The sequence below is a fragment of the Martes martes genome, assembly GCF_963455335.1.
Source record: "Martes martes genome assembly, chromosome: 5".
Lineage (NCBI taxonomy): Eukaryota > Metazoa > Chordata > Mammalia > Carnivora > Mustelidae > Martes > Martes martes.
Window position 1 is genome coordinate 105342687 of NC_137892.1, and position 26291 is coordinate 105368977.

General features: G+C 37.3%; 1 protein-coding gene and 1 pseudogene across 6 annotated transcripts in view; one reads left to right on the forward strand and one right to left on the reverse strand.

Annotated features, from left to right (window-relative positions):
* The window catches only part of LOC308342627 (large ribosomal subunit protein uL22-like), a 32281-nt pseudogene extending 23946 nt beyond the window's left edge, over positions 1 to 8335 (reverse strand). Inside the window, exon 1 of the transcript in view lies at positions 7830 to 8335. The product of the transcript in view is annotated as a large ribosomal subunit protein uL22-like (transcript). The remainder of the gene's footprint in view (positions 1 to 7829) is intronic.
* FBXW11 (F-box and WD repeat domain containing 11) overlaps positions 1 to 26291 on the forward strand; it is a 120586-nt gene that overhangs the window by 62101 nt on the left and 32194 nt on the right. For 3 of the 5 annotated variants that reach the window (XM_080804798.1, XM_080804799.1, XM_080804797.1), the window contains 2 exons: positions 16060 to 16122; positions 19300 to 19525. In XM_080804798.1, coding sequence (XP_080660924.1) covers positions 16060 to 16122; positions 19300 to 19525 — 289 coding nt within the window. The remainder of the gene's footprint in view (positions 1 to 16059; positions 16123 to 19299; positions 19526 to 26291) is intronic. The other 2 variants (XM_080804801.1, XM_080804800.1) reach the window with 1 other exon arrangement.

Sequence of the window (26291 nt, forward strand, 5' to 3'; positions counted from 1 at the left end):
TTCATCTTTACTGTTGGCTTTTATTAGACTTCAATTGCTTAATTTCTTTTTCTCATGGTCTGTTGTAGGGTGTACAGTTTGTGTCTTTAACTTGTCATAGCCTAGCTTAAAATAATAAGATGCCTCTTCATGTATATGGGAAGAAAGACCTTAAATCTGTGTACTTGCGCTTCCCTCCTCCCATCCTTGGTGCTCTTGTTGTCTCACAATTCGTTTTTACAGAGGCTATGATACATATATTGTTACCGTTTTTGCTTTAATCAATCACATGTATTTGTGTATATATATTATTTCCGAAGCTGTTTACTGGTTTTTAAAAAAATTTTATGTGATAAACTACACATAACATAAAATTTACCATATTAACCATTTTTGAGTATACAGTGCAATAGTGTTAAGCATATTCACATAGTTGTACAACCAGTCTTGAGGACTCTTTTGCATCCACTAAACAACTTCTCATTTCCCCTGGAGGGAGAAGGAACAGCCATTCTACTTTCTGTTTCTACAAATTTGAGTATTCTAGAGACCTCATGTAAGTGGAATCATAAAGTATTTGTCTTTTTGTGACTGACTTATTTCACTTAGAGTAATGTGCTCAAGGTTCATCTGTGTTTTAACATGTATTAGAATTTCCTTCCTTTTTAGGGCTGAATAATACTCCATTTCATATTTATATCATATTTTATTTAGCAGTTAGTTGTTCCTTCACTGTACACTTGAGTTGCTTGCACTTTTTGGCTGTTGTGAATAATGCCATATGAACATAAATGTACAAATTATCTCCTTGATATTTTGAAATTCTTTTAATTCTTTTGGTTGTATACCTCAAAGTGGTCTTGCTGACTCATATGGTAATTCTGTTTTTGATTTGTTGAGGAAGCACCATTTAGTTTTCCATAGCAACTATACCATTTTACATAGCAATATACAAGGTTTCCAATTTCTTTACATCCTTGTTATTTTCTGTTGTTATGATAGTAGTCATTCTGATAGGTGTGAGGTGATATCTCATTGGTTTTGATTTTCATTTATCTAATAGTTAGTGTTGTTGAGTATCTCAATCTTTTTAGCCATTAGTATATCTTCTTGGAGAAGTGTCTGTTCAGGTTCTTTGCCCATTTTGAATCTGGTTGGTCATTCTTTTGGTGTTAAGTTGTAGAAATTTTTTATATATTCTGAATTTTAATCCCTTACTGGATGTGTGGTTTGCAAATATTGTCTCCCATTTCATGGGTTCCCTTTTCACTCTATTGATTATACTTTTTGATGCACAGGATGTAGTCTAATATATCTATTTTATGTATTTGATGTAGTCTAATATATCTATTTTTACTTTGTTGCCTGTGCCTTTGGGTTGCCTTTTCACTCTATTGATTATACTTTTTGTTGCACAGGATGTAGTGTAATATATCTGTTTTATGTATTTGGTATAGTCTGATATATCTATTTTTACTTATGTTGCCTGTGCTTTTGGGATCATATCTAAGAAATCATGGCAAGGTAGAGTGTCACGAAGCTTTTCCTTTGTGTTTTTTTTATAAGAAGTTTACAGTTTTAGCTCTTACGTTCAGGTCTTTGCTCCATTTTTAGTTGATTTTTATATATGGTGTATGGTAAGCGTTCATCTTCATTCTTTTGCATGTGGATACTCATTTTTCCCAACACCATTGGTGGAGAAAATTGTCCTTTCCCCCATTGAATGATTTTGGCACCCTTGTCAAAAATCATTTGACCATATAGGTGAGGGTTTACTTCTTGGCTCTCTATTCCATGGATTTGTCCATATCCCAGCACTACCTTGTTTTGATTACTGTAGTTATGTAGGAAGTGTTGAAATCAGAAAGGGTGAACCCTCCAGTGTTGTTTTTCAAAATTGTTTTGGCTTTTGGGGGCCCTCGAGATTTTGCATGTTTGAGATATATATATAGATATATATATCTCTATATCTATATATATATACACATATATACATACATACACACACACATACATATATATATATATTTTTTTTAAACAAAAAGTGCTGTTGGGATTTTGTTGTGGATTACCATGTATCTGTATATTGGTCTGGGTAGTACTGACATATTAATAATATTAAGTCTTGCAGTCCATGAACACAGCATAGCTTTACGTTTATTTGTGGCTTGTTTAATTTCATTGAGCAGCATTTTGTACTTCTCAGGTAGTCAGTCTTACTTTAAAAAATTATAAAATGGGAAAAATTATTTTATCTATACCCTAATTTTTACCATTTTTCTCTTCATTAATCTGCATTCCTTTGTTAGATCTAAGTTTACTTCTGGTTTAATTTTTCTTTTGTCTGGGGAGTTTTAACATTTCTTATAGTAGAGGTCTGAGAACTTGCCAAATGCAGAGTGCTGGGAGCCAAATGAATTGAAGTATATTAAGAAGGAGGAAATGCTCAATCTTACTGATAGGTCCAGAAATGTGAACAATAAGAATTGGCTATTGGAGTTAACAACTTGTAAGATGATATCTGTTTTAATGAAAAGAAATGATTAGACAAAGGGAATGAAATTCTGTTCAGACATCCATTGACTAAATGCACATTCTCATGGAGCCAGCAATTCTAGAAATTTGATCAAAAGAGGTAATTACTTAATGTAGGCATGAAGGTTTCTTTGCAGTGGTGTGTAAAGTAATAATAAGTTTTTTTTAAGATTTTATTTATTTATTTGACAGAGATCACAAATAGGCAGAGAGGCAAGCAGAGAGAGAGAGAGGGAGAGAGAGAGAGGAGGAAGCAGGCTTCCTGCTGAGCAGAGAGCCCGATGTGGGGCTCGATCCCAGGACCCTGGGATCATGACCAGAGCCGAAGCCAGAGGCTTTATAAACACTGAGCCTCCCTGGCGCCCCTAAAGTAATAAGTTTAATGTCCATTACTTCCTGTGTTGAGTAAGTAAACTATGAGATGAAGCAAACTGTCACCATTAAAAAGGAAAATGTAGGTTGTCAGTAACCTAATATATGCATGACACATGGAAAAAGCAGTGATTCAAGAGCATGTTTCAAATGGTTTTAATTTATAGTTTTCAGTCTGTGTAGCAAAATGCAAATGTTGTTGTCTTTTCGCAGTGTTTTGGTTGATTTTTTTCATTTTTCAATGTGATTTGGATATTTTCTTTTGTGAAGTGCCTATACAAATGTTTTACCCATTTTTTGTTTGGGTGTATGTATATGTGTTTTCCTTGTGGATTTGAAGTGTTTTTTTTTTTCCCCTCAGTATTTTGGATGTATTATCAGTCTCTCAGTCTGTGGATTGCCTTTTTTTCTCTTAAATTTAATTCTTTTAAAAAATTGAGAGATACTTTACATATTGTTAAATTCAGCTATTTCAGTAGTATGCAGTTCAGTGTTGTACCATCAACATCAGTTTTAGAACATTTTAATCACCCTTTCAGTCTCTTAATAATTCTTTCAGTGAACAGAAACTCTTTAATATAATTTATTGCATTTTTCTTTCTGGTTAGTAGTTATGTCCTGTTTAAGAAAGCTTTGCCTTTTCCAAGGTTATGTCCTGTGGTTTCTTCTAAAAGCTTTATCATTTTACCGTTACATTTAGATCTGCAATCTATCTAGAATGGGGTTTTCCCCCCCTTGGGAAGAAAGAAAGGGCCTTGGTTTTCAATCAGTTGAAGTCATAATGTGGGATCTGAGTTTGGATGCTATTTTGTTCTGTTGACCAGTTTTCTGCCTTTGTCTCTACATAGCACTGTCTTAGTTACTACAGCTATATAATAGATCTTGATATATCATAGTGTAAATTCTCAGGTTAGTCCTTCCAGGTTGCCTTGTTTTTTTTTTTTTTAATATTTCCATATGAATTTTAAAATCAGCTCAATTTTGGGGAGGGGGAAAATGTCTGCTGGGATTTTGACTGGCATTGTGTTGAATTCATCATCTCTTAGTCTTTGAAGTTTTTGGTGGGTTTAGTTCTCTTCCTCCAGTTTTCTTTAAACAGTATAATCTCTAACTGTTGCTCAGTTAGTGGTAGCTACTATTCTTATAAATGTAATTCATTGCTTTTTAATTTCTTCAGGTAGGTTTTATGTTTGAATCTTAGATTAATTTGCCAAGTTATACTTAAACACAATAATATAAGAAATGACTGTGATGCATTGTGGTATTTCTCTAGCTTTGGCTGACATCACTGATGGATGCTTTCATGTTTTTAAAAAAACGATTAATAGTGGAAGCAAAAAAGTAAAAATGTTTTTCTGGTTTATATCCCCCCGACTGACACTGAGCAGTGATATGTTGTAGGTGCTTTTGCACATGTTTTTTCTGTTCCTACAACATAGTGTTATCCTTTCCCTAGAAAAGAGGAAACTGAATCTGAGAGAGAGAAGTCAAGTAACTTACAGGAAGTCAGATAGTTTGTTATTGTCAGAGTGCGGAGTATGCAGTGGGGGCACTGAGTCTCTACAGGCCTGCTCATTACGCTTCAGCTGACTGACTCCCTCTGTGGTGCCACGACTCAGACTCAGTGTCTTTTGACCATTCTTCTACTAACTTCTTTGAAAACACCTTCTTTTTCTGGCTTTCCTTAGTGAATATGAAACATTTGACAAGTTTTACTTTTGTAGTTCTCTTCGAAGTATTAATAATAATTAATAATGCACCAGGAAGCGTGGAAGTGCCCATTTGCCACTCCTCTGTTCGCTTTCTTAGGGAGAATCCAGCAGACTTGTATCCATCCTTCTGTTGGACCTTTTTAAACAGTCAAATACGTAATGATATGTTCTTTTATCTAGGTAAATGAATACTTTAGGGGTGATAGGATGACTGCTTTTCTGAAAATAGATTTTTTTTTCTTAACCGCTTTTTGTGAGGACCAGGAATTGTGTTGCATGGTTTTTACCCCCCTGCGTTTTGAATCTTTGGTCACTATAGACAATTTGGAAAATATGGGAAAGGAGTAAGCAGAAACAAAGTTACTATTTTTGTCATTACAATTAATAGGAAGAATATAATAACTTTAGCTGAGATTCATGTCAGCAAATACTTATTGTACTTCTGGTCATGTGGTCTTGTGCGAGGAATTATCCTAACTGGAAAGAACACAGAATGAATAACACAGCCAAGCATTTCTGCCCTTCGGAGGTAAAATTTGACTAAGGGAGCCCTTATAAGTGCCAGGATTGGCTTCTCCTTTAAATTTTAAATTTTAAATTTTCTCACTCCCTCTGTCAGGGAGGCCTGTTTCCACTTCAGTTTTCTGGATGAGGAAGCAGGCATACAGAGGTCGAATGACATGCAGCAGGATCTGACTCCTGCCTCAACTTTCAGGAACTAGTTTCTGTTCCCTTAGCCTACAGCATATGTATCTGGGGTCTTGGCATGGAGTTTTTACTTTTTTACATTTAATTTTAAAAATCACTGTTCCTTATTATTAAAAAGAGATGTGCCTTTTAGGCAAATAGAAAATAAAATATACAGAGATAATATCGTTAGCATTACCACACCTTTTCTAGATATTGTTCTAAATAAATATGAATTTTATTCATAAGGATGGAATCATACAGACGTATTTTGAAGCCCCCCCTTTTTAAATTTAAAATATACTTTAGACCTTCTTTCATGTCATGTTCTTCTAAGTTAGTTTTCCCTTACCTTTAGACAGGTGAGTATAACCTTCACAGTTTTTGACATATCTGCATAGCATTTTTTCCTTTTATGTGCTGCACATGTTTAAAAAATCCTTCTTCTAAAGAATTAGAAAAGAGGACTGTATCACTGCATGACTGGGAAATCAAAGGCACTTGCTGAGACTATATGAAATTTTAGCCAGATACTGTTTGTTTATAGTACACTGAACAGGGAGCCAGCTCCTTCTGTTCAAAAGAGACAATTGAAAGTATTAACGAGATGTAAAAATATCTTTTGGTATAATTAGAAGAATCAGAAGAAAGCTGAGAAGGTGGTAACTTTTACGGTATGGGATTCATTGTACTTTAATACCTTAACCAGGGGTTTTCAGTGTTTTTAAGTATTTTCACAGCAAGAAATAAAATTTACGTTTAGAACAGTAAAAAATTTACATTTAGATCTAGTATATGTGAGCATGTGTTTATGTGTAATTTATATATATGTACACGTATACCTATTTATATATATGTTTTGTATATATGTATTTGTGTGTATAGAACATAACATATACTCCTAAGTCACCCCAATGCATACTGTATTGCATTGTGAAATACAAGACAGCATGGGGGTGGGTGCCTGGGTGGCTCAGTCAGTTGAGTGTCTAATGCTTGATTTTGGCTCAGGTTGTGATCTCGGGGTCATGAGATCCAGTTCTGTGTCGGGGCTCTGTGCTTGACTTGACTGCTTAACAGGGAGTCTACTTGAGATTCTCTCTCTCCCCCTTCTTCCCCCACTTACACTCATGCTCTCCTTGCTCTCAAATAAATAAATAAATCCTTGGGGAAAAAAAATCTTAAGACAGCATGGATTGTAGGAAATGCCATTATTTTACGTAGCATTCAGAAAAAATCCTATCGTTTTAATTCTAAGATGCTGTTGATTATAAGAAATATCTCAATTTCAGAGATTAAAATGTGAAAAAAATGTATGTTAGAATTGATGAAAGAGAGGATGTACACTGTGTTCTATTTCATTTTTTTAAAAATGCTGATTATCCATTAAATTGATATAAACCACAACAGGTTGCAAACTGCAATTTGAAAACATAATGAATCCTGACTCCTCTACTTTCCATAAAGATTAGTATGCATGAATTTTAGATGTAAGTGTAAAAGGTAAAGTAAAAACTTCTAGGCTGCTATATGGGAGAATATGACTTTAGGAGAAGAGATGTTTCTTTTTTTTTTTTTAAGATTTTATTTATTTATTTGACAGACAGAGATCACAAGTAGGCAGAGAGGCAGGCAGAGAGGGAGGGGGAAGCAGGCTCCCTGCTGAGCAGAGAGCCTGATGCGGGACTCAATCTCAGGACTCTGAGATCATGACCTGAGCAGAGGCTTAACCCACTGAGCCACCCAGGCGCCCCAGAAGAGATATTTCTTAAGCAGGATATAGAAATCACAAATTATAATAAAAGAAACAGTGGATAAATTATACTTCATTAAAATTAATTACTTAGCTTTATCCGAAAACACCATTGAAAGAATGAAAAGTTAAACCCCAGATAAAGAGAAGACCTTTGCAATAAACATGTTTGAAAAGGACTGCATTCTAGAATATTCAAAGAATTTCTAGATATCAGTTAGAAAAGACTGGTTAAAAAAAGTCAAAAGCTTTTTTTTTATGGTTTTATTTATTTATTTGATAGAGAGAGAGCACAAGTAGGCAGAGCGGCAGGCAGAGGCAGAGGGAGAAGCCGGCTTTCTGCTGAGCTGGGAACCCAATGCGGGGCTCGATCCCAGGACCCCGGGATCATGATCTGAGCCAAAGGTAGACGCTTCACCAACTGAGCCACCCAGGCATCCCATAGTTAAAAGGTTTTTTAAAAAAACTTTTATTTGCTTTTATTTTATGCTATATTTATTCCTGGGCCACAAGATTTTGTTTCTTCAGTTTATTTTTGGGATATCTTTTTCTTTTTTTTTTCTTTTTAAGATTTTATTTATTTATTTGACAGAGAGAGAGAGAGAGAGATCACAAGTAGGCAGAGAGACAGGCAGAGAGAGAGGGGAAAGCAGGCTCCCTGCTGAGCAGAGAGCCCAATGCGGGGCTTGACACCAGGACCATGAGATCGTGACCTGAGCTGAAGGCAGAGGCTTAACCCACTGAGCAACCCAGGCGCCCCAAGGGATATCTTTTTCTTCTGTGCAACCTACCTCTTCTGATTTAGGAACAGTTTGCTTCTTTTCAATAAAGATCGCCTCAATATGGCAGGGACAGTTCACGCATGGAGTAATCTGACCGTGAGCTCTGTAAGTTCTCTGCCACATCTTGGGGGCTTTGTTTACCTGGATATGCTCAGTGACCAGAGAATGTACATCTAAACCCTTTAGTTCAGCACTGCTCTCTGCATTTTTAAGCATGTGTGGTAAAAATTCAGTACTCTTTTGGGCCACCAGCCCTGTATCTAGCCCCACTGTATGGCCTGGACATACCTAACAACTCTTTGCTACCACGGTAGCAATGGAGTGGCACACATTGTTTCTGTCAAGTTCATCCTTCCACTACCTTGTGGCTTTTTGGTAGATATGCATACTTTTGATGGCTTGGGCAGTTTCACAGGTCTTTTAAAAGTGAATATGAAGATTTGAATCTCTTGATTTGCACCTCTTGATTTGCATGGTTTTGTGGGGTTTTCTGGGTCAAGTGAATAATGAGCCATTTTCAAAGATCAGCTTAGGCCACTTACAGAAATAGCTGGTCCAAAACTTTAAAGTGTCACTTTACAAAAGAAGGTACCCGTATGACTGATAAATTTGGGAAAAGGTGTTCAGCATTATTAGTCATCAGGAAAAGAGATTGAGCCACAGAGAAATACTACTAAACACCCAGCAGAGTGTTAAATTAAGCAATAACAACAACAAACAAAAAAACCAAACCAAGCAAAAAAATACACTCTATATGGTTAAAGAACAGCTAGAACTCACATACACCACTGGTGGGGGTGATTATTAGATAGGATTACTTTGAAAAAGTTGGTAGTGTAAATACTTCATGACCTAGCTGTTCACCCCTAGTTTAGACCCAATAGAAATACATACCCATGTACACCAGCAGATATGGCAGAATTATTTTAAAAGCTAAAAGTAGAAGTATTCATTAGCAGTAAAATGAATAAATAACTTTTGAATTAATATATAGCAGTTTTTGAAAAAGAATGAACCGCCGCTGAATTTAAGAATCTCAAATTATAATAAAAGAAGCCAGACTCAAAGAGTATATATGATATGAATCTGTTTATTTAAAGTTCAAAAATGAATCTATGACTCTGCTGATATTAAAAAGATAGTGGTTAAAAAAAAAAAGATAGTGGTTACCTTTGGGCATTAATGACTGAGAGGTAATATGAGGGAGGCGATATGAGGGAAGTATTTGAGGCCCTGGTGATGTTCTTTATGTTGGTCTGAGTACTAGTTACACATGAGAATTAAGCCCTTTATTATGTTATACTTCAGTAGAAACTTTTTTAAAAGAATTAAAAATTTCTCTCATGTTTTTAAATGATATTCTCTTGTTGGACATTTACATTGTTTTCTGTTTTTCCATGTTATAAATTGTTGTAGCTACTATTTTATATAGGTCCCCCAATTCCTTAGGATAAATTGCTGTAAGTTCAATTATGTCCAGTGTTACGCAGTACCTTTTGAAGTTATATATTGATAAATGTTCTCTGAAAAGTAACAATTTATAATCTTACCAGAGAGCCCAATTCCTATACAGTATATAGTAATAAAAGTTGCTAACTTTAGTAGGTGAGAAATTGCATCACTTTTTTTTGTTGTTGTATGTGTTCATTTTTAATGGCCATTTAAATTTCTAGTTTAGAAGTATCTGTACTTACTCTTCGCTTATTTGCCTATTAAGAAATTCGTTTTCGTTTTCCCATTTATTAGAAATCTGTATATAGTAAGTTATTTATCATACATTGTAATATGCCCCCAGTGTATTTGTTTTTAAACTTCATTGATTATGATTATTTATTAGTTTAAATTTTAATCTAATCAAGCCTACATTTATTTCTGTGCTTGGTATCATGTTTAGACAGCCTTTCCTATGTTCCATGAATTAAAAAAAAACAAACTCCTGTATGCTTGCTTTTAGGAGTTTTATGGTTATAGTTTTTTACACTTGATTCTTTTTATCCATAGTATGTATATTGGAATGTAATATGAGGTAGCATTTTAGCTTTTATTTTTAATACTTCTTTTTTTTAAGTTATCCCTTTCTCAGCAATTCGAAGCTCTAAGTCTATCATATACAAATTTGTAAGTATAAGTGAATCTGTTTCTGGACTTTCTGTTTTGTTTCATTGATCTTGGCTTTGCCAATTAAAGTACAACACTGCTTGGGGCGCCTGGGTGGCTCGGTGGGTTAAAGCCTCTGCCTTCGGCTCAGGTCATGATCCCGGGGTCCTGGGATCGAGCCCCGCATCGGGCTTTCTGCTCAGTGGGGAGCCTGCTTCCCTTCCTGTCTCTCTGTCTGCCTCTCTGCCTACTTGTGATCTCTGTCTAACAAAGAAATAAAAATCTGAAGATTTAAAAAAAAAATAAAGTACAACACTGCTTTAATTATTGTAGCTTAAAAAATATTTTTAGTATCTAAAATTGTAAGCATTTTCCTCTTTTAAGAAATAATTGGGGTGAAGAAAGGAAGAAAAATTTTACCCTGTATTCATTTTTCTGGATTCTTCAGTGTGATCTTGTTATGTGAGGTCAGTAATGGCCAAATACCTAGTTAGACATTTGAATGGAACTGTAGGTTAGATAAACTGAAACAAAAGTTACTACATTATAGAAATCATGTAGCAGTGATTTCGCACAACCTCCCAATGAATTTGTATTTTTAATTCTTATTTTAATTATATTGTAGAAAGAAAACAACTGGTTTGTTCCTGTATTTTGATATTTGTGTGGAGGGACAGGAAGGTTTTTGTTTGAGCTATGTTTGATGGTGGTGAAGTGTTGTTTTAAAAAGTCATGTATGCATAGATGGATTCGTGGGTCTCTTCCTTCTGAATTATAAGATTAGTATGAGAGAAGGGACTGCTTTTTTGGACAAGCTTGTCTCTTCTTTTTCCAAATGAATATTTCTGCCTCTTCAGTGATCTCATTTCCCAGCAATGTGTTGGTAAGATTTAGGTTTAAGGGTGCAGCATTTTACGCCAGATTAAGGGCCTGGGTGGAATTAACAATAACAACACAAAAGTGTTTGGTTTGTTTGTGCCAGTCATTGTTCTGTTTATCTTTGGAATTTATGGTACATAGTAACTGGTAAACTAGATTTCGACATTTCTGCTTGCCTGATTTTAAATATACAATAATCTGTTCCTGATTCCTAACTGTATTTCAGATTTCATCTGTGGCCCAGGATGCTCTATCAGTTTTGGTATTTTTTGTTTTCTTTAATGTCCCATGGAAGGTCAGGTGTTTGATTTTTTTGTTTGGTCTGTGTGATCTGTCTCAAAGACAAAACGGTGTTTTAAAAACTTAAAAAAAAATTGTAACTTTTTTCCTTGATGTATTTTGTGGAATTTTATATTCAGTATGTAAAAGTTTGCCTTAAACTCTTCATAAATTATGCCTTTTAGAGATTATTTTTTTAAAGATTTTATTTATTTATTTATTTGACAGAGAGAGAGAGAGAGAGAGAGTGAGTGCACGTGCGCACAAGCAGGCAGAGTGGCAAGCAGAGGCAGAGAGAAAAGTAGGCTCCCTGCGGAGCAAGGAGCCCCATGCGGGACTCGATCCCAGCACCCTGGGATCATGACCTGAGCCGAAGGCAGCTGCTTAACCGACTGAGCCACCCAGGTGTCCCGCCTTTTAGAGATTTTAAAAACTTTTTGTCACTCAGTCATCTGACTTGAATATTGTTCTCCTTGTACAATAAGGATTGTTGCTTTTCCTTTAATTTGAATTTTCCTGTTCTGTGTTTGCTCATTCCTTTTATTTACTCTTTGTGCTTTTTGTTATGCTAACCATTGTGGGCAGGAGAATGTCCAGATTCAATTTCATTTTGTTAAAATTTCTTGGTTGCAGCCTATGAAATTAATTTCATAGGCTACAACCAGCAGTTGGAAAACTATGGAAAGTACATGGATTTCTGAGTAGAACAGACCTAGATCTGAGTCCTGCATCTCTCGTTTACTGTGTGACTCTCAATGACTTACTTAACTCTCTGTACCTCAGTTTTTTACTGTAAAATTGCAACATATACATTCATATTTTTTCTGAAGACTAAAAGACAATGAATGAAACAAGCCTAGAGACCCAATAAAGTTAGGTAGGAGCATTTTGCATTATGTAACTGTCATTCTTAATGTCTTAAATCCCCACATTTTAAAACACTAGAGAAAACGGCAGAATGTTCCCGTGTTTTCCAGATCCTTTGTAGGGTTTTTTTTTGTTTTGTTTTGTTTTTTGGTTCGCCTGAAGAGGAAAGATTCTTTTTGTGTGAAAATCTTACATTGTATAAGCATTTCTCATCAGGAAACTCATAATGTAGAGTTTGCAGCTTTTTTAAAGTAGGAAATTTATTCCTCTTATATAACTCTTGAAGTAGAGGATTTTCCAAGTGAAATATATTCTGTGTTAGTTGGTGGCACCTACTGGCAAAGATATATCACTGCTTAGAGCTTATTGTACCTGTACACAGACTCACCTCATGTAGTAAGTAGTCTGGGAAGGATGATGGGGAAGAGGAGAGCAATGTATTGTGTTTACCAAAGTGGTCATTTCCTTTGTCTCCCAGAAGCACTGGTCCAGTGAAGTGGGAGGAAGAAGGATTAGGCCATGTATTGCCTTAGTCCGGTGTTTGCCAATATGTGCTGAGCTATTGTTAAAATCAGGTATTATTATGAAAGGGGGGTGTCCATGTCCAACAAACTTGGGAAAGCTAGGTTAAACCATCTTAACATGACTGTTAATTATGAGACATTTCTGAGCCTTTAGTGTCTTAATGAAGTGTATTTTAACCTTGGCGTGGGGGAAAGCCAAGTGCGTTTGTAGAGTATGGCATTTGTCAAACTTTATTAGACCCTGGGGTTCTTTTTTGTGTGAGCATCAAGATATCACCTGAAATGACCAATAGTCATTTCAGTCATGTCAGTAGTCCTAGCTGCTTCTTCCTAGATTGTGTCTTTCTTTGGCAGTGGTATCAGGATAGGAAGGTCTGCATTTTTATTTACATGTAATGCTGCTTGGTAGTTGCAGGAAGAAAGAGATGATGATGAGAAGGGTAGGAAGTGAATAAGTCAGGTTGGTATTTCAAAGAACTTTCCTTTCCCAGAAGTGTTAGAGAATTAACGAGGGTTTCAGCTTTCAGATTGGCTTAACTCGGTTTCATCTGTGTGTGGATGTAGGAAAACACCTTCCTTTTCTTTTGGCAGACTCATTGTTTTTTCTTACCTCACCCTAGAATCTGTGACCTTGTGTCTGTTTTAATCTTCAAGGAGTGAAAGTTAAAGTGCTTAAGAGAAATTGTGGCTCTTATAAGAGAATTTTCTATTCATGACAGCCCTCCTTATCCTCACAGTCCCATGTTGTAGGCTGAGAAAGATGGGGAATAGGAGAGGAATATGTTTTACCTAGCAAAAGTGGATATTGCCTTGATCTCTCAGAAATATTTGTCCAGTAAAGTGGGAGGAGGAAGGGACTATGCCATGTTAATGTCCTAGTTAAGTGTTTGCCAGTATGTGCCGAACTATTATTAAGAGATGTAAAAGGGGATGTCCATGTCCAACAAACTTGGAAAAGCTGGATTAAACTAATTTAGCATGGTATAATTACAGGACATTACAGAGACTTTAGTATCTTAATGAGATAGGTTGTGACTCTGTGTGTGTGTGTGAGAGAGAGAGAGAGGGAGGGAGGAAGGGAGAGGAAAACAAAGAGGGGGCAAGGTTGAGAGGAGAGAGCATGTTCAGGAGCATACAGCATTTGTCAGACTTGATTATACCCTGGGACCCTTTTCACTGTGAGCATCTCCTGTGTCACCTGGAATAGTCTTTGGAAATGATCCTCTGATCAGTGTAGCTTGAGAGCAGCATCTTCCCTTTGGCATCTTCTCCTGAAGGCGATATAAAAGAAGCTGAAAAGATATGTATGATGAGGGAGCTAGTCCAGCCACCCTAAGTCTTTATTAAGTACAATCTTATTAAATTGTATATCTTTATTCACTTTTATTAGGCCTTAAGAGAATAGTAGCCATTTTTATCAGAGGAGTTGTTTCTTTCTCAACTGCATAAACAAGCACCATTTCTCTGTTTTGGAATGAATGAAAGGAAGAATCAAACTGTAAAGAAGGTTGTTCCTTGTGTAGTCTGTGGGGACTTGTGGCTTTTATTTCCTCCCTGAGTGAGGAAGATATTTGGGTAGTTTAGGTCAGAATAATAGCTCTGGTGGCTTCAGACTCCTGTATAACAAAAGTTTTTAGTTTAAAATACTACATTTATGCAACCTTCATACATGTTCTGGGGTGCCTGAAGACAGGGGCAGGGACTTCCCATCTCTCTTCTACTTTATATACTTCACTTATCATGTTTCCAGTCATGCTTTCTTGTCACTCTCTTAGAACCCAGGACATTGTGACCTTGCAAAGATGGCTTTGTAACTACCAGTCAGACCCAGAAGATATGTACTGAGTCACTGTTCCCCTTTATTTACTCCCCTGCCAGCTTTATTAATCCCAGGTCCTTGTAGATAGCAGTAAACGGGAAATTACATGGAGAGAGAAATACTACTTTTGTTTTTCTATTCTCCATTGTCTTCTTCCCATTCAAGATCATTTATCTGTCTGCACTCTAGACCTGTTTTGGCCCCTTGGACATATTGCTCTCCTCTTCAGCTCATAGTTGGCTTTCTCATACAGGCACCCTGGGTCTTCTGCTCCTCTCCCCCATTGCAGATCCTGGGGCTGTGGGGCTTATAAGATTTTATTGAGGGAGCCAGTGGATTTTTCTCTATATGCAGCCATCTGGAGCTATTCTATCAAAGTCTGAGGTTATAAAAGTATGAGAAGATAACAGTTGGGGGAAAGTAGTGTCTTCAGAGCAGGGCGTGAACTGATTTTTTGGGATTCCAGTTACACACCAAGCACTATGCTGGGGAGTCTCAGTCCCCACAACACTTTTATATGGTTTGTGTTTGTCCGTGGGAAAAACAGCTTGCAAGAGATTGAATGCACGCGTGCGCACACGCACACACACTGATGAATGACCAGATTGGAATTTCAACTTCTCTCTGGTTTCAAGGCCTTTGACTTTTGTAGTACATCATACTGTGTCCCTCATCAGAGCCAGCTGTGTGTGACCTCCAGCACACTAGTGTTCAGCGGTGTTTCTTCTGTCATTACCCACATTGGGTTTTCAAACAAATTGAGAATACTGTATGGGTTTTATGACTTGAAGAAAATAAAGGAAAAATAGGGAAATTTTGGGAGATAGGCTTATTCCCAAGGCAATAAACAGAATCTTGTAAACATTGATAACTTAAACATATCTGTAGGATCCCTTTGAATACTACTATGGAATGCTATAAATTTTGTACCTTAATCTTAGAATTTTAGGCTTGGAAGGAATCTTAGAGGGACTTTAATTGTTATCCCTTTCAGAGCACAACTCTTCCACTTTCCCCTCTCATTAAGTTTCCATTTAGCTATTAGGTAGGAGCTTCAAAAGGGAAAATCCAATCATGTATAATCTCCAGTTAATGGGCATCTATTGAGCGACTAGGTCACCAGAGAGAATAATTACACAGTGCCTCTTTGTGCAGTAAACACAAAAATCAAAAGCTAATGCATTCCCAAGGCAAGCCAGATTGTTACTGGCTACCAGCATCCTCCTCTACAGGGAAAAAGTTGGGGCACCAAAAGCAAGCACATGCTTGCTTAAGGGAGATTGTAAAGCTGGTCCAGAAAAACAAGGTTATCAAGGGAGGAAAGAGAAAAGGAGAGAGGGCTTCCGCCAGTCCTAATTGCCGATGATGGTTGGGATGGTTTTCTGAATAGCAGACATTCTAGTAAATGTTTTGAGCAATCATCAAGAACTTATTGAGTCTCTGGGGCTTCTTGCCACAAGTTAAAAAAATAATAGTGGACGACTGAGGTAGAGCCTCAGCCCCAGCCCCATAATTCAGCCTGTTTTCTAAGCATGCCCAACCTTCATAAATAAAGACTTCATGCTTACTTTTGTCCAGTCACTAACTGTACTGATTTATGAAAGATGAGCACAACCCTCTTGAACCAAAACGGCGTGTGTTAGTCACAAGCCAAACGGCTCTTGGGTTTGTGTCGGTACATTCTAGTTTGGGATTTCAAAATTATATTTTGGTGTAGTTATTTAGGATTTGCAAAACTCGGCATAATTCAAATAACCTGTTTTTCCCCCCTTAGAACACTTCAGTTATGGAGGATCAAAATGAAGATGAGTCCCCAAAGAAAAATACTCTTTGGCAGGTAGGAATGACGCCGCACAGATAAGATAGCAGTTGACTTACTATCGATAAGATGCTCCCTCAGCTCCTGTTCTCAATAAAAACAGGAGCCAAGCATTTTCCTTTGTGCATTTTTGCTAGTTTGGAATCCACCCTATTTATTTTCTGTTCTTTAGGGAAAGAAGTGTCATTATGAATAGTAAAGAGTTTTGGAGTTACTACAAAGATTCTGAAGTGTCTGTAGCCTAAGATACTCAGTTTATTGCCACGGGCTAAGCCGAAGATGGTGTCCTTTGTCACCAGAATAGTACCATGCCATACCAGTGTATGCATTGGTGACTTAGTCTTGCTACCCTCACCCTTTTCCCCCATTTCTTGTTAGTTTGCCCTTTTCTTTTAAACTCCGTTTTCTTCCCTTCTGACTCTGTTTTAGTCTGCCCGTTCTCCTCCCAGTCCTCAGGGGTGTGTGTGTGTGTGTGTGTATGTGTGTGTGTGTGTGTTTTGCCAGGGGCGGGGGGTGTGCCAATGGGATATAAAGTTTCATGATTTGATCCTTTCATCAACCATTATGGTACAAATAATTTTTCCTTTTATAAAGACACTGTTAAAGGCAAAACAAGCCTGAATATGAAGAGAATAATGTTAAAATATTCTCTGGGTTCACTTTATTTGAAACAAAAGGAGTAAATAAGTTAGTAAGAATAAAGTATGCCAACAAATTTAAGATGAAATGAAACAAAGTAAAGCAATGCCAGGAAGATGCTTCTGGTCCCAGCAGGTGGTTAGAAGTAGAAATGGAAAATGTGCTGTAGAATTATGCATTTGCCACTATTTGGGGGAACTGTGTGCAGACTGACTTCTGTTCCTCTTTCACATTTGATATTTTCCAATAGGATTCTCTTCATTTACTATTGATTTTTCAACTCACAGTGGCTCTGAACACTTGGCTTTCGGTTTTTCTTTAATAAGTTCTTTCAGTCAACTAGTTAATGGTATGCCAGTGCTGTAGGGAAGCTAGGTGGTTAGGAACCCTTCTGTCCATGAAATAATAACCCTTTTGCTTATCAAATGAGATAACCTTTTGCTTATCAAAAGTGAAAGTATTTTGTAAATTATAAAGCAGCACACAAATGCAAGTTGTTACCATTGCATTTAACCTGTTATGAAAGCAATTATTTTGGCAAGTTATAAAGAACAAGATATAGAAAGAAAAGAGGAAGGAAAACATACAGCTCTTTTTCTCCAGATTAGGCACTGTCAGCATTTTTGTACATATCCTTTACTCTGTCTTATGTGCTCCCCTTTACACAAATAACTCATTATAATGCTATATAAAATTCTGCATCTTGCTTTTTGTTCCTTAACATTGTTTCCTAAACGTGTTCTCTTGTTATTAAAATCTTACTTTATAAATCTAATTTTAATGGCTACATTATAGTCCTCTATGTAGATGCATTATTATTTGCTTTAACCAGTTGCCTGTAGTTGGGCAGTTATTTCTAATTTTTCTGTTACAGCGTTATGGTGAACACCCTTATACTTAAAAGTAGCAAAGATGCTCCTTATACCAGCAGATATTCACCACAGTGAAGAATTTTCATTTTTTCTGACTGTTTTGAAAGTCGAGTTTTAAGGTCTGTTAGATAGAGGTCTTATTACAAGCAGCATCAACAATTTCTGTTCAATGCTGCCCTCTGGTGGTACCCAGTGTCAGTGAGCTCTCTTTCACCCAAATGACAGGGGAAAAAAAGTGGTACTCTGTGTCTTGAGCTCTTCCTCACCCAAATGACAAGGGAAAAAAACATTTCTAGAGAAGGAGGTGGTAAGATAAATGGGGTGGGAGCTGAATGCTTTTTGACTATATACCTCTAAATGTGGACATAAAAACTTGCTTCATGCAGGTATAAGATTTTAATAAGGAAAGCCAGGTTTCTATGGATACTTATGAAGCGTATCTTCTTTCTGGGATGGATTCAATCCACTGTAAATTAGGGGACATAGTTGATAACAAAGCTCTTGGTTCTTCCTGTGTAAAACTTCTGCGATAAGCTCCTAATAGAATTAACGCATGTTCGTAATATAACTCTTCAGTTCCCCAAATTCTCTTCTCTGCTAGTCTTTTTAGTATTACACATGAAGGGGCTATCAAAGGAGTGATGGGCAGATAGCTTGGCAAATGTTTGACAAAGACATGGAGGTAATTTTGTTTTTAAGCAGGGATGTTACTGAGCCCTACAGCATCAGTGGCAGTTGTGGCTTCAGTCTAGGGATTCCGATTTTTTTTTGGGGGGGTGTACTGTTGTCAGATGCAGTGTATGTAGTTTTCATTTGTAGAACAATATGCTGGTTTTATGTAAGGACCATGTAGATTCGATGAGAAATACACAGTGTAGGAGTCTGTGGGATATCATAGGTCAATTCTATAGATAAGGATCATTTCAGGAATACATATGTGGTTTGGGTCACTTCTGGAGTAGGTGATCAAAAAAAGGGAGTGAAAGTCTGAATTTTTTTGCCAGCATTTTAGTAGCCCTGGAAACAGTTTGGAGATGGATTCAGTTTTTAGATTGAATTGCTTTCAGGTTTCTTCATTAATAGACCAGTGGTTTTCAAAGAGTGGTCTCTAAAGTGTGTTCTCTGGACCAGCAGCATCAGTACCACTTGGGAACTTGTTAGCAATGCAGATTCTCAGGCTGCATTCCAGACCTGTAGAATGAAGACATCTGTGGTGGAGCCAGTCTCTGTGAGTTAGGAAGCCCTCTTGTTATTCTGATGCACACAGGTGTGAGGACCATTGGCATAGATGAATATAGCATTGGCTTTGGTCTTTGGGGAAGTAAAACAAACAATCCTTGCTTCTTGGCCAAGTTGAGCAAGTATTCTAAGATGGTCATCTCCAGTGTTAGTTATCTAATAGCCACATGGTTTTGGAATAAGCTTTGGAGAATGATGACATGAGACACCATTTAGCTTTATAAATAGCTGTAAATTTGACATTTACTTTAGAGACTAAAGTATAAAGACCCTGAAGACATTTTAAATTACTTCATGAATTAATGAAGGAATGAGTTTGGCTTTAAGGTATAACTAGCATTTTAAGATTAAATGCACAGGGTGAAAAAATGTTTCCAATGAAATACTAATTAGATTTTTTTTTCTTATCAAACTAATTAATTTTTTCTTTATTTTTCTAAAATAGATAAGTAATGGAACATCATCTGTGATCGTCTCCAGAAAGAGGCCATCAGAAGGAAACTATCAAAAAGAAAAAGACTTGTGTATTAAATATTTTGACCAGTGGTCTGAATCAGATCAAGTGGAATTTGTGGAACACCTTATTTCACGAATGTGTCATTATCAGCATGGACATATTAACTCTTACCTGAAGCCCATGCTGCAGCGGGACTTTATCACCGCTTTACCAGGTAACTATCCTTGTCTTTTAAAAAGCTGAGCAGTGGAAGAATGTCCAGCCCAAGGGCCTAGGTGGAGCTGAGTCGATATTTGTAAAATGAATGAATGAGTACAGTGTGACTACAGTGTGAGTTTCTTTGGGACCCATACTGTATTTTAATATATGGCACTTGAAAAGGAGTTGCAGTGTAGCATCTCTATAGGAAGTGTAGGCAGTTTCTGCAATTAATGGTGTTGGTCTTTGGTCATACTATTGTTTTATTTAATGAGTTAATGCTATGAGGTTAGTTTTGTTGTAGTCTATATATACTCTGTATTTTGCCTTTATAAGTAATTTTAAAAATACATGAGGCAATTTATCCTACAGTGTTTGTGTTTAAGAAACGTCCCAAAGTTTAGGATGTTCTTTTGTACCTGAAGTGACATTTAGGATAGGGAATGGCAAAAATGTATTGGAAAAACTGATGGCACGTCTTTATCACATCTTTTGAAACCTATTTCTGCATCTTCTCCCTCACTGTTTCTCTCTCTCTCCCTCTCTCTTTTTCCCTATCTCCCCACACCCACATACTCCTGGTTAAGTTTACTTTGGTTTAAAAAAAAAAAAAAAGACTTTTTTTGAGTAGTTTTAGGTTTATAGTAAGATTGGATGGAAAATACAGAGAATTCCCATGTTTTCCATATCTTCACCCCAGCCCCCTATCACCATCCAGTCTCCCCAGTATTAACATCCTATCCAGAGTGGCTCATTTGTTATATAACACATAGGCCTATATTGACACATCATCATCAGCCAAAGTCCATACTTCACATTAGGGTTCACTCCTGGTGTTTTACATTCTGTGGGTTTGGGCAAATACGTGATGACATGTATCTATCATTATGTATCCTATAGAATGGTTTCAGTGCTTAAAATCCTCTGTGCTCTCCCTATTCCATCCCCCTTTGATTTTTGATTTTTCATTAATTCTCTTTTGTCTCTGTTTATTCCTCCTCCTCCTCCTCTTCCTCTTCTTCCTCCTCCTCTTTCAATTTTAGATGTAAATTTGGCTAGGTAAGATTGATTTCACTTCTAAAGAGAATGGTAGCCAGAATGTTTTCTTCTAATATGGTCAGTGTAGTCTAGAGGGCTCAACTGGTATGCCAGGGTGGACCTAGAAAAATGGCCAAGGATCAGACAGTGCCATTGCCACCAGCCCTAATCTGTCACAGCTTCTGGACAGCTCTTCAAGGAGCAACTCTGCCTTTAGCCTGTCTGTGATTGACAGTGCATCAGGACTTCATATTCTAAGGGTTTCCACAACAAATAGGACCTGGGCTCAGGTCTCAGGGCAGCTTCGAATTTCTAATCTTTCTTCTAAAACGTGTTAGTTTACTTCTACAATGGGAGTGTTTAAGGATATTTGAGAGTTAGCTTAGAAAATTTTGACTCTCCTGTTGTTTTTATGCTGAAATGTAACATTGTTTGCCCCATTTCATGCATTAATATTTCTAGAAAACAAAAATCCACTCTTTCTAGAATTGTATAGTCTTTAATTGCTAAGAGGGATCTCAGCCATTACTTAATCCTCTTTCTCAGTGTATAGACTGGGAAGCCAGTGATCAGAGAAACTGCATGAGATGGCAAAGATCATACATCTTGGTTATTGTGTTGATTATGTGGGTCATGGTGGGGGCTGGTTCAAAAGTTAGTGCAAAGGCTAAAATCATTATAGTTAAGATTACTCTGGAAAATCCCTTAAATTGGCCCTAAGTATAGAATACATGTTTACAACCCAGTTCAGTAATAATTACTTTTACTTAGGAAAGAGAGAGAGAAACAGATAATGGTTTTAACTGGATGAGACGGAAGGAGGGTGACAGGGTCAGGGAGAGGGGATTACAGGTAGGTGTAAGTAAGGTGAGCGAGCCTGTGGTGTGGCGTCTCTGGTTTGTGCAGTGCCAGGACTCACAGCCCTTGTGGCAGCCAAACCTTTCTGTGGATTCACATTGCATCTCACATCAAGAGAAGATAGGGCAGTTTTTAAAGTGGATGATTGTACTTGTTCCTCAACAGTGCTTTTAACTAAATGAAGTTATGCCTTCATTTTCTCAGGCAAATCTTTTCTTTTCTTTCTTTCTTTTTTTTTTTTTGTTTTCTACTGTTTGGGTTTTATTTTATTTTTGCCTGTAATTTGCTTCTCAGACATCTTAGAGTGCCAACTCACCTTATATATTTACAGAATATCCACCAGGTGGCACTGTTGAAGTTCTCTTGCTTTGCAGAGTGTAGTTCAGAGGCAACCCCTTCTCTTGGGGAGTATAGGGTCTTGGAGAAGAGACAGAACAGATGAACATGTGTTATGTATATAAATATGGTTAGTATAATTGCATACAATTCAGTTTTCATTACAGTGAATTTTAAGGCATTGTCCATATCTCTGTTAAAGTGGAATTTTGTGGTATTGAATATTACATGAAATGAATGGACCATTGGCTGGGACATGGAAATATTTTTGTTAAAATGCTATTTGTTTTAACAGGATTTGATCTGAACATATATACATATGTCAGGATATATCATACATATGAATCTAATAGCTGGGGACAAGCTGGCCTAGTTGATTGTGTTCGTGTCTAGTAGACTTGGATTAAACCTGGCGTTGGTTCCTTAACACAGACCCTGATTCCTTAACACAGACCCTGCTTTAAGAGTATTAGGGAAGAAACAGGTCCATGTGTATGTTCATACATAAATTTAATAATGTGTGGAGCAACTTACTAATCACTATTCTGGTTTGGTGTATAACTTTTATTGTAGATGATCTTGAGTTTGAAGTTTTACTCTGTTGAAGTTGTCAACCTAAGACTTTTTTTGACTGTAGAAGCCATTAATTCTATAAAAGTTGTCTATAGTTCTCACTTTTAAATGCTTACTGTGAATATCATACCTGTCAGTATAAGGAAAATGGAAAATGTTTGTGGTCTCTGGCTCCTTTTGGTTCAGTGGAAAAAGTGATAATTATGATATGCTTTTCTAAAAATCATGGTAAATGTTTAGTCTGCAATGTCAATTTCTGCAGGCTAAGTTTGTGGTTTGTGAGAACTGTTGTTAAAGGGAAAATTTATACCATTTGATGTAGAGGCAGATTGTACTTCAAAGAGGATGATAAGCATTGGTGATCCTTTTGGTGAGGTATCTAAGCAATTAAGAATTTTGAAACACTTAGCTTCCTGGCCATGGTTTATTCATTTGTCTTATCCCCAAGTAAGGGTGATAAACTGTTAGGGACTGTAAATATGACAGACTAGATCAAAGGTCCTGGGAGTTGTGGAAGGACCAGAGCTTAGCTAGGGCTTTTTAGGCTGGATGCAGGGCCAAAGACCAGCATGACAGAGTGGAGAGAGCTTCGGTGTTGGATTTACACAGCCCCTAAATTTGAATCCCAACCCCTGCACTTAATAGTTCTATGAACCCAGTTTTTGGAGCCTCGGTTTCCTTTTTTGTGTGGGAATAATAATAATAATACTTCATGGGATATTATGAAGATTAAAAACAATGTACGTAATATGCCTGACATCTGGTGGGTATTCTGAGGATGGTAACTTTAAAAAGAAAAAAAAAAAAAAAAGCCTGGGAGAGGCAGGAAACACCTGCTTCTCCAGAGGTAATAAGATTTGTTGCCAGGAAGTTTTAATTATTCACCCACTAATTTCTGAATTGATTCATCCTGACATCATATAGGTAGGTGTTTACACCACTTTGTTGGTACAACAAAATATTGGGCTTTGTGACCTGAGTGTCATTTCACTTCAGTTCTGTCTGAATCTTTAGGTCTGTGTATTCCAAGTTAAAGACATCCATTGATGTTACTATTGCTGTCAGCAGTTGCATTGTTTTTTCTTTCAAAAGGTTTCTGACTTCAGATTTTACTGTGACTAGGATCTGTGACCAGGAAGGGACAGCAGGAGTGGTTGGGGAAGGAAGTTTCTTTGCAGCTGCTCTTCAAACTGTGTCTCTGAAATAATGAAAGTTACTGTAATTGTATGATCTAAAAACTGGCTGTTGTCAAGGGCCTTGAACTGATGTTACACAGTTGAGTTTTATTTTGATACAGTGTTATTTACATATTGAGCTTTGAAATTTGTGCCTTTTAATTGTTTTAATTTATTATTGAAAATTTTCCAGACCTTCATCTGGTGCCTGTAATTAGCAACAGAAGCACTTCCTCAGCACTGTGTATGCCCTATTCTGGCCTCATTTTCTGAAACCATAAGGTGTCCCCTTGTTGCCTTGGGAAGGGGGGTGGCGGTGGGAGATTGGGGAGTCTCAGCAGGATAGAGCCAGGGAGAGCCAGATATTGGTACTTAAGAAATGCTTAGTTTTAACACCTCAAAGCACATTTTAGCCGGGGCAAATGGACCCCCTTACTCAGTAATTTCTTTGTCCTGAATAGGCTTGAAATGAGAAGGTTACATGGTCTGCATGGCTCTGAGGACAGCTATTCTAAGGTGTTCAGATGGAGGTGGTGGGATTCCTCTACCCTAAACGTATAAGGGAATGTGAGACTTAACACCAGCAGTGGGCTTGGTGCTTTGCTAGAGGAGGTGCACAGCATTTTCTCTGCAGCAAATAGTAAAGAAGAGCAACATTGCTTAGCTTTTTGATCAGTGATATCAGCTAAGGGGATTCAGGGATGAGGGAAGGAGAACAGAGACTGACACTTAGCAAGTACCAGTTCTGTTTCTGGCTCCTTAATAACCTTCTTCTGTTAACTTTCCCAGCGAAGACTAAGTAGTTCATAAAGTGATCGTACTGAGAGCAGAGGTGAGTGTCAGAGGATTATTGTGCAGATTATATCAGATCATCCGCTGTAGCCATTGAATATCATTCCTGTTTTATGGAAGACAGATCCAGAAAGGAAAACTGATGTGCTTCAACCCAGGTTCCCAGGTTATCTGACTCTACAGCCAGTGTATTTACCAAGAGATTAAAACATGCTGCCTCCTAGAATGATGTTATGAATTTCAAGTATTACCCAAGGAAAGTAAATCTCATAGATGTTATGGAGACTGTACCGAATTGGAGTGATGGCATTTTGAAAGAAGAGGAAATGATGTGTTAGAGATTTCCTTTTTTTTTTTTTAAAGATTTTATTTATTTATTTGATAGAGAGAGCGAACACAAGCAGGGGGAGTGGGAGAGGTAGAAACAGGCTTCCTGCTGAGCAGGGAGCCTGACGCGGGGCTCGATCCCAGGACTCTGAGATCATGATCTGAGCTGAGAGCAGACGCTTAACTGACTGAGCCACCCAGGCACCCCAGGTTAGAGATTTCCTTATGCAGAAACTCAGTGGTAGTCTAATGGTAAGCCATTGAAGGGGGGAAAAAAATCAAAGAGGACTAAAAAGGGTATCATGGCTATCAAGCAATAGTTCCCAACCCTTCAGAATTCTCTAGAGGCACTTAAAAACACAGATAGTCCTGGTCCTCACTATCTAAAGATTCTGTTTCAGTAGACCAGAAAAAAATGTCTAGGGAATCTGTTTTTGTTGCTTGGTTGTTTTTGTTTATTTGTTTTAAAGATCATTTGCCCTGAGTGACTCAGTTAAAGCCATACAGGCTTCTGAGAACCAGCTTCTAGACCACCCAACCAGGTGAAAGATTTGGATGCTGCTTTCCCAGTTCATAGGTGGTGGGGATGTTGCAGTCATTGAGGAATTTGCATTGAAAAAGCAAATGATCCGATGCATTCTTGTCTCCTATTCATTTCCTCTCTCAGAGAGCAGGGGACTCACTGGGGGAATTGGTTAGGGGTGTGTTTATGACTAATTAGGAGGATTTGGTTAATGATATGGAAATAACCCAGATCTTGAAAGGTGACCGTGTTCTCATAGGACGTGTGGAAGATAGTCAGGTAGGTACCCAGAATTAGAAAAATTAAGAGAAGAGCTAAGTCTATTAGCCCATGACTTGAAACACTTAAAAAAAAAAAAAAAGGAACATAGAAGTCTGAGAGATTCTGAAATTTGAAATTCTTGTTGGTAATTTATTAGTCCTAGCAGTGGAGAACTACAAGTAGGACTGTACGTGATTGTCCATGGATTTCCCTGATTTTAAAGGAAAAGATGGAAGAAAGGAGCACATGATCATGGAGATACACAAAAAGGAAACCAAAGCTCCTGTAAACGAGCAGACATAAAGACATTGTGTGCCAGGATAGTGACAGGACCTGTAGTTGTGATTTTCAGAATTGTGGAGCATTGAGAAGAGGCAGAGCTCCTGAGTACATTGTGCCCTTTACGGCTTGTACAGGTATGTTCGGTAGCCCGGGTGAAAGCACCCTGAGATGATCTGTGAGCACTTTTCATGGTTTTAAGACTGGAGAAGTAGAGATGGATGTATTATTTGGGGGATATTGGCTGATAAATTTGATGTTTCACTCTAGTAGACCTTGAAAATAGATGATCAAAGTTAAATAATTTGCATCTGAAAAGACTCTGTAGGGTTGTGTAAGCCTAGAAGGATGTATACAGAATGTTAGGAGGCTTTATCTCTGAGAGGATTTAGGGATTAAGACTTTTCTGCTGATAGGGATTTTATTATTTTTCCCTAATGAACCTGGGTTATATATGTTTTAAAAAAGGGACACAGAGCAGCTACTTGCCAACTTGTAAACAAAAAATGTAATACCAACTTTATGTAGTAAGCACCAGCAAGAGAATACAAAGAGTAGCCATACTAAATTCACCTAACTTTGGGGTGGGTGAGGAGGGTAAGGTTATCAGATTAGTGGGT